This window comes from Colletotrichum graminicola (genome assembly GCF_000149035.1).
Source record: "Colletotrichum graminicola M1.001 genomic scaffold supercont1.6, whole genome shotgun sequence".
Lineage (NCBI taxonomy): Eukaryota > Fungi > Ascomycota > Sordariomycetes > Glomerellales > Glomerellaceae > Colletotrichum > Colletotrichum graminicola.
Genome location: NW_007361010.1, coordinates 157,340 through 173,842, shown reverse-complemented (window position 1 = coordinate 173,842; position 16,503 = coordinate 157,340). Strand labels below are relative to the sequence as shown.

Here is a 16,503-nt window from a genome sequence, read left to right as displayed (position 1 = left end):
ATCAGCAACCTTGAAACCCGGCCAACACCGGAACATTTACCAAAACTCCGTTACATTTCCGCCCCACGTCGGAGCCGCTCCCGCTCAAATGCGCCGCAGATCCGGCCGCCCTTACTGACCAAGTTCGACGCAAAAAGATGACATCTAATCAACTCAGCGCCATCAACTCAACTCAAAAGATTCACCGAGATGCTCAAATCCCAGCATTTGCATTTATCGATCCGGCATCTTAACCACTTGCTTGGCACGAATCAAGCCGTGTCAAGGAGCCAATCATTAAAATACCACCCGGAGTATTACAACAACCCGAAATCCGTCGTAATCATGGCCGATCCGGTTTGTTGTGGTGGCATGAAACAACACGATTCATCGTCCGAAATGCTGCGATACGCTCAAGCCCCCAGCAAACACGGCTCCCCCCGCTTGTGGTCGCTGAGATCGGCGTCACCAGATACAATCGAACGGGAGCTTTCCCAACCTTTATTGGCTGTGTGGCCCCTTGAATCTGTAAGCGTTTTCGACAGGCGACTCGTTTGAATCTTCAGCGGAAGTGCTTCCGGCAGGAACCAGCTTGTGCGTGTGCATTAACTCTAAAGTATAAAGGATTGGTCCCCTGCTAAGATACGACAATGATACCAAAGCTCCAACACCGCCTAAAGAGAGCCCAAAAATCGGTGTTGGGATTGAAAATACCACCTTCATCATGATCATTCCATACGATATTTCAATGCTCAGCAGCGTGCAGCTGGCAGTGGCTTTGCCTACCTTCCTGCTTGCTCTGGTAGACTCCAAAAGAAAAGCGTCATGGCAGAATACAGGCTGACAAACTCAACAGGTAATTATTCGACTACTTTGGAATGTTGTCTACAATGTGTACTTTCACCCCCTCCGTGATTATCCAGGGCCGAAGCTCTTCGCCGCCACACATATTCCATTCTCGAGAATGATCATCAGCGGCAAGTCGCACAAAAGGCTCGCAGAACTGCATAAACAGCACGGCCCTTTCGTTCGGCTCGGCCCGAATACCATTGACTGTGCCGACCCGCGCGCGTTCAAGGACCTGATGGGCCACAGCAAAGGCGGTGGAGGGGTAGAGAACGGCAAAGACCCCATCAACACGAGGAACAGGCCGCGCAGCATCATCAACTCCGGAAGAGAGGATCATGCTCGTATACGTCGGGTCCTATCGCACGGATTCTCTGCCCAGAGCATGGTGGAGCAGCAGCCCCTGATCCAAAAGCAGATCGACATGTTGGTCCAGCGCCTCCACGAGCATTGTGAGAATGGAAGCAAGCCCTTAAACATGGTGGCCTGGTACAACTACACGACGTTTGATATAATCGGAGACCTGGCCCTTGGAGAGCCGTTTGGCTGCCTTGAAAGGTCTGACTATCACCCCTGGGTTGCATCGATTTTCAATGCTATCCACGCGACTGTCTACAGAAACCAGTTTGGCCGCTACTGGATCACGCAATCATTTGCGAGGAGGCTCATTCCAAAAAGGCTGAAGGAAGGACTGGAGTTTCACGATCAAACGAGTCATGAGAAGATTCAGAGGCGCATGGCTCTCGGCGAGTCAAGGCCAGATTTTGTCCAGTCCATGATGATGAAGGAGGGCAGTTTGGTGAATCCCCTTTGCAACAATCATTCAAGCGGCTCTGCGCTAACCCGTTGTGCTTTCAGGCCATGTCTGAATTAGAGGTTGAAGAAACTGCGAATACCCTCATCATTGCTGGTTCAGAGACCACAGCATCTGTACTATCAGGTGTCACGTTCTTCTTGACAACACACCCGGATGCCATGGCGAAACTGGTCGAAGAAGTCCGGACATCATTTAGCTCAGAGAAGGAAATTGACGTCCTCAGCGTACAGAAACTCCGTTATATGCTCGCAGTCCTTGACGAGAGCATGCGGCTCTACCCTGTTGTCCCTATAGGTCTTACTCGTATTGTTAAGCCGGGAGGGGACTACATATGCGGCAGATTCGTACCGGGAGGTGTAAGTAGACCGCATTCGGTACCTTCATGTGCATCAGTAGCCTGAGACTAACCATCGACAACAGACCAGAGTATTGGTATCACAGTGGCCCATGTACCACAACGAGAAGCACTTTGCGCAGCCAGAGTCCTTCATCCCAGAGCGATGGCTCGGAGATGCACGGTTCACGGACGACTACAAGAGCGCCCTGCAGCCCTTCTCAGTTGGCCCCCGTAACTGCATCGGACGCAAGTAAGTGCAGAAGTCTCTCCTACCCGTGGCATGTCTCCTTCTGACCTGGAATGAAAATAGCCTTGCGATGTCGGAGATGAGAGTGATCCTAGCCAGAGTCATCTGGAACTTTGACATGGAAATCGCAGAAGATAGCAGAAACTGGACCGAACAAGAGCTGTTTGGGCTTTGGAAGAAAGGCCCTTTAAACGTGTACCTGACGCCTAGAAAGGAAGAGTGAGCTTCTCTACCTAGGTATGTTCTGGATGATTCAGGAAACCACTGGCCGAGAAAGATGGCATCACATGGTATCTGATTCATAAGTGAGAATCTCCAACATTTCGGGTTAATAATACACAAAAAATAATCAAGTCATCAAGTGCCGGGCTGAAGGTAAGTCGCTACTGTGATGGCTGGAGGAAGTGGGCCTGCCATCTGTGGCTACTCGGCACAATTACAAGTATATCTAAAGGCATATTCAGACAACTCCGATGGAATTTTTCGGGGGTTTAGTACCCAGAATACAGATCTTTACCTCTCACAAATACACGTTCTATTCCTGGCCGTTGGGTATGGCTGGGTAGACGGCTAGGTGAGGTGCATGAGACAGAGCCATCTGCAGCAAGAGTCAGCGGATTGGCGATAATATAACCAAGCGATTCAAAAGCATCTATCAACAGGACCATGAATAAAGAGACACTCCTCTGACATCTTGAGTACTTGACTTCGGGATATACATCATAGGTCTGCCTCGCTACCATAATTGATGCGCAGCTGGCTTGTATTCAAGTTAAAGCACGTTGGTGGATGAAGAAACATGAGGCGGGCAAAATATGACGTAGATTTCACCAATCGCTGGAATTGCTGCTGATATCTTGGCGTAAGCATGGCGGTGCGACTACGGCGCTGAGATGTTGTTGATCTTTCTGCCTAAAGATGCCTCTGACCAAATACGCATACGAGAAATATATCCCATGAGTGCCAAGTGACCTCACATAACCTCAGACCAATAAGACTACAGCAATCCAGGCTGACTGTCCAATAGCTGTCAGTAATTGTTTACAGAGACCCATTTTTGGGTTATCTGAGGTCATTTGACACTCAATGGGATAGGCGATGTTGCCAGGTCTTGAAACTTTTTCTTTCTTAATGCGTTCATCCAGCCTCATTCCCCAAAAGACAAGATGCCTAAGCTAAGAACTTGAAAACCTTTGACCCGGACCCTAAGCGCTTTTTGTTGCAACAACCCGAAGTGAACCAACCAGTACCTAGGACAGCCACTCACAACAGTGAGAAACCACACTGAAAAATTTCAGGCATTCCATTCACCGCAGGGAGCGAGGCATCTGGTGGCTGGCCTCCACATCGCGGCCCCCGTCCGGCGTTTGAGCCTGGGCCGGCGGATATCAAAGCTGCCAAGAAGGCCGAGAAAGAGGCAGAGAGGGAACGTCGGAGGCAGGAAACGGGGCCGTCGTTCGCCCAAAGCGTTGTCGAAGCTATCAAGACCAGCATCGTCGGGAAGGTGCTCGGTTCCAACTCAGACAAGCCCAAGAAGCATAGGGTTAAGCGCAATAGGGATGGTGTTCCTATCAATTAGGTCATTTGGAGACTCAAACGCACTGCATAACTATAGCAAGAAAGACCGACCGGTCAAGAGCGCTCCACGGGGAAGGACCGACGGATGGCCGTCGCTCCATGGCACACCAACAGAATCACAGACTTGTATTTAGGAGGAACTCGGACGCACTCAAGGACAGACTCCCATAGCTCTTCAGCAATCAACTTTGTGATACATTCTCTAAATACCTTTCAGTATCTAACTCTAGTGATTTATTGACAAGAAGCTATACAAGCTACCACCACGATTATTGAACACCCGAAGGATCACCGAGTGGTCCACAAGCCAGCCAGCCTACACTACTGTTACCAAGTATCAACCTCAGCTATTCTATTAGCGGAAACCCTACTGTCGGATTACTGACCGTAACACCCCTCTTTGTAGGATTTATGTGGGTAGAAACTACTTGATTAGACTAAACTAGTCTCCATAATAAGCTCACTGAACATGAGATTCTGGACTGACTGTCTATGCAGGTCTTGAGGGGCGAAACTGTGGTTGTGGGGTTTGATTTTAGGCTAATGATCTGTCATCCGCAATGTCACCCTGTATGTGTCTAGGCAGCACCCGAGTAGCAAAAAAGAGAAGTGCACACGTTACGTTACCACTTACCCCCTATTGTTACCCCTCACAACCAAAAGATAGAGAGGCCTAGGAGTAAAAATTACAGCAAGAGACTATTAACAAGTGGGTGGATCAAATACGCCAGCGACTTAAAGAAACTATTACAAGAGAGGGCAAAATAACATAATACTCATAAATGTTGTTATAAGCATTTAAGGTGGCTTATTTATATACCATTGAGTGCTTAGTGACTTCACATAACCTCAGACCAATAAGACTACAGCAATCCAGGCTGACTGTCCAATGGCTGTCAGTAATTATTTACAGAGACCCATTTTTGGGTTATGTGAGGTCACTTGGCACTCAATGGGATAGTAATTTTCGGGTTTTTATGGTTCTATATTCATTAGGGTAGGGAAAGGAAGCATTTGGTTTGTGGTTTAGGTTTATAACCTAGGTAGGCAGGTAGAAAAGAGATCCTATAGGAATTCCCTTGGCGTAAGCGCTATAAGTGCCCAAAACGGCAGGTACTCTGAGCTTGCTAACCGAAGGATTCATGCCAAGAAGTAGTCAAGTGAGGAGCAAGTCTTACAAAAGAGGGTCCCACAAGCTTGCCCTGTTTGATAAGCGCTTGCCAGATTGCACACACAAATTAACAGTAGTTAGGCTTCATGATTATAACCTAAGGAAGATTAATCTTAAGGGAACTAGACCAAGGAACAGGTATGGCCTAGGAAAAGAAAATTGCAATCTGGCGCGCGCAATTAATAAATAAAAGAAAAGTTTTCGCAATACCAAGAAAATCAATACAGAAGAGAAAAGGCCCCACAAGGTATTCCAGCCAATAGAAAATATCCATCTACAGGTGGGACGGCCCGCGCGGGGCCATCTCGACTGAGAGGGTGGGTGGTATGTACATCGTATGAGTGCCTGACTCCAAGACACTATAATCCTGCGCCAAGGGCCGCACCCAAGGTAGCTGTGATGACAAAAGCGGATCCGTAATTGCCACTGCGCAATTGCGGCTTATGTCACGACAGTAGCTTTACGTTTTCTTCTTCCGCCAAGAGACGATAGGTGCAGTTAGCGTTGCGACCCAAGAAGAGGAACTCATTGTAAGATCGTGCTTATGGTATGACAACTTCGTGCATCATCTTACACATTAGAAGGAGGCTGGTACACACATCCACTCTCGCTTTCAACCCCTGAAGCCTCGGAAGCAATGGATTACACGAGAAGCCAGCAGACGAGTAGCTGCAGACGAGACTAGGCGAGAGGACGAGATGCAACGACAAGATGTCCAAGACTCTGTGACGGAAGTCCTCCAGAAATGTATAAAAGGCTCTCTCCTGTCTCTGTTTGTGGAAGCTCTTGAACCCATCTCCATCCACCTCAGCATCTTCGGCCTCCCAGCAAAGAAACCAATCCAGCATCAAGCAACCTGCACAACTTTACTTTCGAGATCAATTTCTCCATCTTTACCAAGTAAAATGAAGTTCTTTGCCGCTGCCAGCCTTGTATCAGGCCTCTTCGCAACCGCCGCCTCGGCCATCGACCTCCACCTCGAGATTGCGGGCGGCTGTAGCTCCAGCGGTGGCGGGTGGATCTGCTACAACATCAACCCCAACACTTGCTGTAGCGTCAACTCGGGTGTCTATCTCGGCAGCGGCTCGTTCAGGGCCATCCCGGTCGGCTGGAACATCCAGTGCCGTGGTCACGCCGGGCCCAACTGCGGCCCCATTCGCGAGCAGCAGGACAGCGGCGGCCGCAACTACGTCTGCCTGGGCAACGGGCCCTTTGGCGGGCTGGGCTACGGTTTCAACAACAGAAAGATGATCCGCGGTGAGACACTGGACGCCCGCGATGTCGAGAAGACCGAAGAGTGCGCCCAGCCGGACGTCCTGTATCTCGCCGACGGCACCCAGTACAACTACACCGCCATCGCCGAGGCTGGCCAGGCCAACGAGGAGATTGTCTCGCTTATCGGGGCCGGCGCATCGGCCGACGACATCCCCAGCTATAAGGAATTCAAGCTCGACGAAAGGCTCGTTCTGTGAACATCAGACGTGACTTCAGGACGCATCCCGCTATCACGCCCTCCTCAAGCCTTGCCTGGATATCCTATTGCGAGTGCTCCAGCTGTTTATTCGGGTTTTGGTGCGGCCTAGTACTTGTTATTGAGACGGTTTATACGTCTCTTATCATGTAACGTGTCCTTATTTTGCTGGGGGGAAGCGGAGTGATTTTTATCTTCTTTTTGTGCTCAGCTTGTCTGAGTATGCTTGAACACTACTTTTGAAAATTGCGGTGGATTAAGCTTGAGTACCTAGAAAATAAAAGACAAGACCTTATTCGGTGCAAGTTACCTAACAACTGGCCGTTGCGCCTTATAACTGCTTTCTCGGGTCTCTGTATTGAGCTAAGACTGACTGCTGTAGCTATAAGATGCCCTATGTGCTTATACCGCTACAGAGAATGCTGTAGCTTCCTGCAAATTGAGAGTGAAAAAAGTAGCGCATAGTGACTATTAAATATGTCCTATTGAAAGCGTGTAGGGTAGCAAGGGGCCTTTGCGGTGCGTCAGCGCTGCCGCCAAAGCCAACAAATCAAACCACGCCAAGATTTGACTAAATTGACCGTCCCTTTGTGAAAATTGTTTGATTCGCCTTATTGGCCAATACAACAAGTTAAATCCATTAGGCACGTGACCCAATGGCGGAAATACTGACTGCCTAAATAGCAAGCGAATGAAGCTATTCGAAACCAGTCATGATGCCATAATTGAGCCAATCTCAACCCCCATAGCCATGACTTTCCCCTTCAGCCAATTCTTCGTCAGCTGCAACTGACCCACCCTCTGAGGCTTTATTGAGTGTCTTTGTGACGTCAGGGTCAACTTCGCAGTCCTAAACGCTCTCACAGTCAGCAGCCATGGCTGGTATTACGACGACATCAAGAGCCAGCTTACTGGGGAGGGGGTACACTGACTGGTGTTCACTCCACCATCTGACTGGATCTTCTGTGGGTTTAGGTGGCTGCCTCAGGTAAGTCGCAAGCTCATTCTACTGTCCTAAAGTCTCACAACGGTGCCCACTCCCTGCCCACTGCCTGAAGTGACTGTCTTCGTGGGATGGGAGTGTGATTTCAAGGACAGTCTTGGAGTTGTCAGACTCTTCCTTTAACCTATACCAACGGTCAAAGAAGTCCTTGAGTCCCTTCTTTGCATCACGGACCCACCCAAGCGGAACGCCTTCATCTTAGACTGCCTTAAGGTATGAGATACCAAGTGAAGGGTGGAGAATAACAGAAGCAGCAAACAAAGGAGACTCCTCTAACTTTGTGTAGTAGGAGGAGGGCTTTTACCAGAATAACGCAACGGAAGTACAGAAGTGCTCTTGGTATGAGGCAGAGAGTCCCCTGAATCTAGCAGTACCTTGGCCCCAATCCTCTCTTACATGTTGTGGAAGTAGAGATGTCTTAAGTTGCTGAGCTTGACTGAATGGTGATCTAATGGGACGCCCTGAACAAGTCTGTGATAGTTAAGACTCTTCTTCAATAGCCAGATCAATTGTGGACGACTCTTCTTCCTGTTGAGAAGCCTTAGGATAGAGTACAAAGTTGTCACAAAAATAACGCCATTAATCGCAAGCAGTAATTAACGCCTTATGTACGTACTACATATAACACACCCCCCCCCCCAGATCGTAGAGATCTATCTTTATAATCTGTCTGCCTATATAATCACTAGGTTAACAGGGAAGCTATTATAGCTACCCCCCTAGGCTTACTTTTTAAGACACTTTTGTATCTACTAGAGTTAAAACGCTTCCTGTCTATAGCTTACATAAGATTTAAACTTATAGGGTCTATAATACTTAGCTACTAAACTCTAGGGCTAGTGCTATTATAGTATACTAAAGTAAACTAGGCTTATAACTATTATAAAAACAGTACTGTTAATTATAAGTAGTAATTAACGCCTTATATACGTACTATATATAACAAAAGTTATATAAATTCTTCTACTTCTCAAGCTTCTAGGTTGTTGTGCTTGAAGAAGTTATAAATTCAGGCGTTTTATGGCACGTTATTGGTCTTATAGGGGTAGATGGGGATGTATGAAATAGCCGACTTGTTGAGGAAGACGTCAGCCTGAACTGTCTTTCACAGCTTGTGGATTGCGAGGAAGTTGTCTGTAAAACCTGATAGTGTAGAAAAAGATGAAAACCTAAACTTGGGGGGTAGGATGGATATGTTCATCAATAGACTCGCTCTCAGTGGGGCCGACATGTCTTTTGGTGAAAGGCAGCTTGTTGTCTGAGGTATGAGGCAGATGCTGATTGACAAATGTCTGCACATGTGTCTCAAATATCTCAAGCGTCTCTTAAGCCTAAGAAGCATATGCTTGAGCGCAATAGGGATGGTGTTCCTATCAATTAAGTCACTTGGGGACTCAAACGCACTGCATAACTATGGCAAGGATGTCTGGCGTCATCTAGAAAGCCCTGGGGTCGATAATGTGAGTAGCGGTAAAGTCGTTTAATAGATTACTTACGTCAGAACGAAGCCATCAGACTTTCACCTTATCATCACATTGTACAACAAGAGCCCTGGCGCTCTGCACCCTAATGGTTGTGAAGGGAAACAAAGGATTTCCATACGTTGGGTAAATATTCGGCTGGATAATCGTGCAAAGTCACTCTATCAATCAAACAGACTGCGTCTGCCATTCAGCGCGCAATTGTGCACTTCCTCAACACATGACCTTGCCGCGCCAAAGCATACGGACCAACCCTTGACTCACCCCACTTGATAGATGTTCAGTAGCACCAACCTCGTTTGGCTGAATGAGGTCCTGAATCACGCATTCAATCTGGGGCGTAGGGCAATGCGTGGGGCAGTGCGAGCTGCGCCCAGGCTGTGCTACTAAGGCTACGTCATACGCCGATCACGCCAATCCGGTCCTGCGACGCTTGCTGACTGTTGCTTGTGAACAAATAGGTACCGTTTACCGTGAAAAGCTCCTTGGAGCATGACTGAGGTAAGGTTACAACGGGCGGAACTGCCCCCGGTGCCCCAGACATCCACAGCTCCAGTCAGATGGGCAGATTTGGTGTTGTCTCTACATTGTCTTACCCTTTCTGCACATGCCCAAGGCGTTCTTCGCCAGGGCCGATTAAGGCAACTGGTTTCCAGAGTCTTTGATTTGCCTGTCTAGGCATTTATGACTCCATCCCAAGACAGCCTGATCCTTCCTGCGCTAGAAGCCCTATACAAGGTGGAGTTGCCGGCGATCATGGGCATCAAAGGCTCATCGCCAAAGCTTGTGTCTCGCTCCCAAGGCAGAATCATATGGGCTATCTCATTTTTATTAAATACGCAACGCTTTTTACTCCTGAATGACCTTGTCCTCATCCACAACATGAGAATCAATCACCCTACCTCCTAGAACAAGCACACTTATCGCCCAACCACATCAACACTACAAACAAATCTTCTGCCATATATCATTGAGAAACGAAGCACCACTTTAGCTCCGTTTTACTCATTCATACCTACAGACATAGCTAATATGTGCTTACCGTCTCGCTCAAAGAACACTAATTACAGCGGTTCGGACTACAAACCCCGACCCGCCATGGCTTACAACAGTTACAATCACAACGGAGGCCGTCATGGGCGTAGAAGATATGGTCATACAGGCGGAAGTAATACACCCGCTTACTGGGGCTACACCGGTGGTGACAGTGGCGGCAGTCATGGACATGGAGGTGGTCATGACGGCGGCGGAGGAGGAGGTGGCGGCGGCTGTGATGGCGGAGGTGGCGGAGGTGGCGGAGGTGGCGGAGGGTGCTAAGCATCCCAAGACGGGAAATAGCGAGGGAGCAAAAGGTTTGGGCGACTACTTGTATTTATGATACCTGTTCTACGAGGACAACGAAGAGAGATCGTACTCATTACTTCCTCATGACCACGGCGCCTGGTTATGGGCCCTGTTAGTGGTTTAAGGAGAAAATGCGGTTAGAGGCAGATAAGCCGCTCGAAGTGTACAATACCACCTGTTGCACTTTTTACATACCATAATGTTTTATCACTAACTTAGGGGGCAATTCATGGAGTTGAAAGTGGCTTGATTTTCTATAAGTGGTTGCGCCAAAAGTCGCTTCTAAATATTGCCTCGCTCGGAGGCAAGCCGAGCGAATTGAGTAACTAGGAGCGAGGTTGTTTGGGAAGGCGGTGTCACGTATCAATGATTCATATTATCAGATTCATTGCAGCACGTGGTTGCGTCAACACACACTGATGCTGATACCATGCTTCTTCATAACCCAATTTAACCCCCGTGGACCAAAGGCGCGAGGGTTCTCGTCTTCCCAAAGAAGCTGCACCACTCTCGCGGCCTCCCGTACCGCGCCCGGTGCTCGTGGGTTAATGTTCAGCCCGTATCGAAAGGCTTCGACATGATGTCTCTTGCTGCAACATGATGCCAAAACCATCACAGGCCACAGCATCATTCGTCGCAAGGGCGAGATGCCAGAATAAAAAGCCCAGCAAAGCGGCAGCATCTTGTCTATGCGCAGCTCGATCTCCGTAACGAGCTCAGGGCTGTTCAGGAGGTTGTCGTGGAAGGCGGAGTGAAGATAGATAATCAGGGCATTGCGGTAGATGGTGGCAGCGGTCGCCTGCTCGTACCGTGGGCTGACGCCATCTCCTTCCAGAACGTCGGCGAATTCGTCCCATGAATCGAGCTTCGAAACAAGCGACCGATAAGACTGGTACAGACTGCTGGGCGCTTTCTTATCAAGGTTTTCTGCCCGGCGAGCTTCGACTAGCTTGGCGATCTCGGGTATCATTCCGAAAAGGCCATGTCCAAACCCAAGCATGAAACCGCAGGACTTGTATTCGCCGAGGAAGGCTAGCGATTCGAGGAAAGGATCCAAGTTCACTGGTTGATCATCCAGGGTGCCCTTTGGTGTTATTGCGAGCTCCAGGGAGAAAACTGTGTAGATCTCCAATAGGAACCCATGAATATGCTGGAGCTTATGCGGAGACGGCCTGCGCGACTTGGCTGCCAAGGGAGCCACATATTGCCGGGTAGCTTCCAAATGGTGGTAGACTGCGCCGTTGACGTCCCCTTGTACCCCCTACGTCTTGTTAGTTCGACATGTCGTCGATTTTCAAATGGCAATGACGTACTTCGAGAATACATAGAAGAAGAAGGACCAAAACAACATAGACTTGTTTGTCTTCTCTGGAGCTCCCGAAAGTCGAGCCTGGTTGTCCAGCAAGGACTTTGCGCAGCCCTGCCAAAACCCGAGCATAATGACCACGAGCCACAACCTCCAACTGGCGGTTTTTGGCATGTTGAACGGACATGTGGGCCCCTCCAATGGCTAGGACGCAGTCCATGATCAGGTTGTCTGACGCAGCCAGAGGAAGCACATAATTGATGAACGGGTTGCCCTCCGAGGTGCGTCCTCGGACAAGAAGAACCGTAGTCACGGCTAGATACTGCTCATACGAAGGACGAGAAATGTCGTCCAGTTGAGACAAGGCACCGAACGTAAGTGACGCCCGCAGAGGCAACATGGCTTTTGTGGCTTCGGATATGATCGCGATGGCGGGAGAGGCGGTCTCGAAGTCGCATTGCGTTAGTCGTCGCCGGCTATGGGGGATCTCCTTCGCAGGTTCCTTCTGCAAGCCCGCTTTGCCGTTTGAGCCGGCTGTCGTCTCTTCGGGGGAGTTGCTCTTTACAACAACGGGCCAGCTGCATTCCCGCCCACTCCGACGACACAACGTGCAGTCTGGCTTGACTTCGTCACATTTTTTCCGCCTTGTGCGACAGGTCAAACAACCCTCTTTGGATCTAGGGAAGTTTCGGCGGAATTTGGAGGGAAATCGTGCGCCCCGATAGGAAATGTCTTGTTCCTCTTCGACCAGGGATATGGTACTCACTGGAGTCGCCATCATAGCGGCTGGCTGTATGAGTTGCGTGCGCGCCTAGATAGCTGGTGTGGCAGGCAACAGGCCAGAAAGGGACCCGCGATAATGAAATAAGCAACCACTAGCTACTCCTTATTTTGCCATTCAAAACTTATATGGGACTTACCATGTTTGTATCATCTCCGCCTGTCTGCGTGGGTCGCTTCTCTATTGGTAGGCTCTCGCTCAGAGACACCGCCACTCTTGGCGTCTTGAGTATTTCGTCAGTAAGGCAGACTTCCTGGAGCTTTCATCCATGTCAGCACTAATCCATCGACACGCTGCTGGTCACGGTGCTAACCAGTTTAAGCAACAATATGGTACGCAAGGATACGTTGAGTGGGTCTTTGTTATCTAAACGCTTATCGGTATTACTAGCTGTCGTTATCTGATGCCTCGATTGGCTTCGCTTGCATGGGTGCCTTTGAAGATGATCACTACATAGAGCCTCTTTCACTGCAGCCAAGGATTACCACCACAGTAATGAGCACAGGTATTTAGTGTAGATAGGAGAAAAGACAGGATAGCCATCCAATCAGCATGTTGCCTGGAAAGGAACGCGCGGCAAAGTGATAATCATAGCCCTCTTGAATGTGCGCTATCCTCAAAATAGACGATGAACTCAAGTTAGAATTCTTTTCCTGTAAATGTATGAGTGAGAATTCTTCAGATTGTTTACTTGTTTTGGCAAGCCATCAATGCTGGAGATAAAATATCCCTCCATTTAACTCGTAAGTGGTCCAATTATCAACATTTACTTGGGTTGATCGGCGCTGAGAATGATCCAACATCCGGCAGTACGGAACCCAGTGACACAAGGTTGACTTGTTCTCTGATTTGCATGTACCTCACAGCAGACGTTCCTATGTGTCTGTGCTAGTTCTTCAGATGTGTAATTCTTGCGTCCATCTCGAAATCAGGAAGACCAACGCCACGTATGTACCAGAAGGTATAACTCTACCACTCTCAGTGGAGGAGCAAGAGTAAGACGCAACGCTATCCAGGCTCCGCTCGTTTGGTCAATGTTCAGCTTCAATCTAATCGCCGTAATGGCTCGCCTTATTGCGCGGACTCCTCTTGTGAGCCGCGCGTTTACGGTTTCTTGGGACGAAGGGTGCATCTTTGTATCTTTGGTAAGTCTGTAGCGTTGTAAAATATGCGACTGTTCTGTTGCTCATGGACATGCTACAGGTAGCCCTCATAATCGCTGATATATGCACGCAGCTATGTAAGCGAAAACAGCAACCTACTGTTTCACTGGACGCAGGGCTAATGAAAAACCAGCAGTCGAACTGGGCTTTGGCCAAGATATCTGAATGCTATCTCCGGAGCAAATTTCCCGAATTCTTATTGTTAGATAACCTGAAGTTTTATTGAGTTGTACGATATGCTAACCGGGTCAAAGGCCTTCTTCGCAGACGAGATCATGTATGCTATCATAATCTTACTGACTAAGACTCTATAATCCTTTTTTACCTACATATCTTTCCAGAGCCGTGGTTTCGAAAAACCTACTAGATGAGTCTCAATATCACAGGGGTATTCGGTGTATGGCATATTTTGCTGTAAGCCACGGATTCGAAGCCTAGGTTCCGGGGTATCATCTCAAGCATTCGAATAGCATTGCCACGTCGTGGACAACCAAGACGAAAACCAGCATAAGTCTGGTATTTCACATTGGTCTCCTGTAAGTTTAGACTAATATTTTGTCGTTTTGAATCTGGTATCAAAACGGGTCGCTGGGAATAGTGTCACTATGTCTAGCTATATCCGTCTAAGAACAGAGTTCGGCGACACAAAGAACCCAACTTGTGAGTAGCTCTCCCATCCCCATTTTCTTCCCTCTCCAGAAGTGAAGTGCGATCTCCAATTTTTGAATGCTAACCAATCGGTGTCGCAGATGACTTTAAGTATTTAGCCGTATGGTCCTTGGTTGAGCTCCACCTGAGTGTGATTAATGCATGTATACCAGGATCGATATCCTTGTGGCGCCGAGCATCACAATATTTTCGAAGTCGGAGCCCAACTAATACTCAAGGCAGATATCAGCCTCGCACCCGTATATCTCGCTCACAGGTAGAGAGTCGCATGTTTTCACCTAATATACTGATAGCAGACCCGCGAGATCGCTCGGGGCTGCAAAGGACCGATATGGAGATGAATGAGAGAGATTTTAGACCTCGAATGGCAACTACGGGGAAAGATACCTGTGAAAGTATAAAATTCAGAGTGGCCATTTCCCAGCAGGAAATACACGTGATGCGTTTTCGGTAATATGTACACGTTGAGCTACAAGGTAACTTGCTCCTTCTCACGGGCATTCGCCTCTTCCTTAATCTATATACCGTAGTTTGCGCAAAGCCTCCAGCTCTAGCTCAGCATTGTCAGTCATGTTGAAGGAATTGACACCTACAATGTTGGGGTTTTTAGCGTATCCCGTTTCGGCATCAACATAGGCCATAGTCTGCTCTCTTTCATGCCAAAGCTTTTGCACCAAGTTTCCCACGTTCAGCTTGTTGGCTTCTTTCTTTGCAATGTCGGTGAGCACCATGGATTGAATCAGTTTGAAACAGATGGGACGCGCGGCAGGAGCTGTCCCGGAGAGAATGCGACCCGCACTGAGCCTGTACCAACTATACCAGCTCCAGGACTGATTCTGCAGGCCCAAACATGTGTCCTTGTAACCCACCTCGAAAGCGAAGGGGAAGAAGCCGGCCATTTCCCAGCCAATGACGGAAACCAGTTGACACGTCACCCTGTTGTTGCTAGTGATGACCTTGCGGACGAGAATGTTTCGAGGCTCCAGGTTGTTATGACACAACACCGACATGTGTAATAACAAGTCGAGATCCGTCTGAGCGAAGCCGAAGCCAGTTTCTTGTGGAGACTTCATCTGAATTGCCAAAGTACCATCTGGCTTTCGATCTATACTGTATCTCTTGCTGCCGGAGCTCAGTGTACTCATCAAAAACGACGAAAAGTCACGAAAGTAACCGTATGCAGGACCACCTACCATAGCAGAGTTCCCCGTCTTGGTTCGCTCAAACGGTGTCCCTCGTAGAATTTCGGTTTCATCGTTGACATTTGCCACAGAAACATCCTTCAAATGGACCAAATTGGACACAACTTGTTCTACCAACGCATGTCGTGAAAACTTATCCATGTCGTCCCATACCGACTCCAGTGTGCACGTGTCCATGTAGTACTGCGAGAGCATGTACGAGATCTTGGCGCCTTTCTCGGTCTGGGTGTGGCCAGCACCCCAGACCTTGGGCACCAGATGGGGGAGTCGTCGGTGGGCCAGCCTCTGGAACGCAGCCGTCGCGAAGAGGGGGTTGCCATCCCGGCTCTTTTCCAGGCGGATGATGAGATGGGTAGGTAGACCACAAGGAGACTGGTCTTCTTCTAAGGAGGCCACCGCGGTGCAAGTGGTTGAGCTGTTAGAGATAATGCGGTATTTACACATCGTGATCCCATCAAGCTCAGAGATCCCAGAGAGGATGGTGAGGTCAGGGACAAGGCAGTCTGGAGCAGTTGCAGACATTTTGGTGAAAGGCTTGCTGGCTTCAGCCTATGGTTTGAGAGTTTAGGTAAGAGTTGGAGTCAGGGGCTGGCTGTGGTATTTGTGTAGGCGTTGACGACAACGGCCGTGGTTGAGTGAAGACGTTTGGATTGTGAAATTGATATCGAGCCGTTACTAAAACGGATTTGTAGTATAATAAGTACTCTCAGTCACGCGACAGAGATCAGCGCAAAGTCTATAGAAAGAAGTAGCAATTATTGTCTCTGGGACAAATAATACATAGGCTTCATTGTTTGATTTTCATTTTTTACGGTCCATTGATGATGGTAGCGCATTCGAGTCCGTTCAAGATGCTGGTTATGAAGGGCCAACAGAACAAAGCGCTGGGCCAGTCAAAGGCTCACCTATAACAACTACAAGTTACAATACAACTTGTAGAAAGCTGGAAACACAGGTGCCTTGTTTTATACACAATGTGTTATACATTCCATCGATTAGCCGAGATCAGAAAATCTGTCCCCCGAACAATCTGCATCTGAGTTTAATCATCCTTTTTCGAGCCGTTTCTGAAATTTTCAGCGTCCAACCCACTTTGTCTTTCATTCTC

At 48.5% G+C, this 16,503-nt stretch overlaps 4 protein-coding genes across 4 annotated transcripts; 2 read left to right on the top strand and 2 right to left on the bottom strand.

Moving 5' to 3' along the window:
- Nucleotides 1-727: 727 nt before the first annotated feature.
- Nucleotides 728-2,449, top strand: GLRG_02091 (cytochrome P450; the record flags this gene model as incomplete). The annotated part of the gene is made up of 5 exons (XM_008092749.1): nt 728-781; nt 836-1,624; nt 1,684-1,998; nt 2,063-2,229; nt 2,290-2,449. The coding sequence occupies 5 exons, from the start codon at nt 728-730 to the stop codon at nt 2,447-2,449; spliced, it is 1,485 nt and encodes a 494-aa protein (XP_008090940.1).
- A 3,431-nt stretch (nt 2,450-5,880) lies between these two features.
- On the top strand, nt 5,881-6,447 carry GLRG_02090 (uncharacterized protein; the record flags this gene model as incomplete). Its single annotated transcript, XM_008092748.1, has 1 exon — nt 5,881-6,447. The coding sequence occupies one exon, from the start codon at nt 5,881-5,883 to the stop codon at nt 6,445-6,447; it is 567 nt and encodes a 188-aa protein (XP_008090939.1).
- Nucleotides 6,448-10,680: 4,233 nt separating this feature from the next.
- GLRG_02089 (C6 zinc finger domain-containing protein) lies at nt 10,681-11,980 on the bottom strand (the record flags this gene model as incomplete). The annotated part of the gene is made up of 2 exons (XM_008092747.1): nt 10,681-11,535; nt 11,588-11,980. 2 exons carry the CDS (start codon nt 11,978-11,980, stop codon nt 10,681-10,683), a joined length of 1,248 nt encoding a protein of 415 aa, XP_008090938.1.
- Nucleotides 11,981-14,705: 2,725 nt separating this feature from the next.
- Nucleotides 14,706-15,917, bottom strand: GLRG_02088 (uncharacterized protein; the record flags this gene model as incomplete). Its single annotated transcript, XM_008092746.1, has 1 exon — nt 14,706-15,917. The coding sequence occupies one exon, from the start codon at nt 15,915-15,917 to the stop codon at nt 14,706-14,708; it is 1,212 nt and encodes a 403-aa protein (XP_008090937.1).
- Between the last annotated feature and the right edge of the window lie 586 nt (nt 15,918-16,503).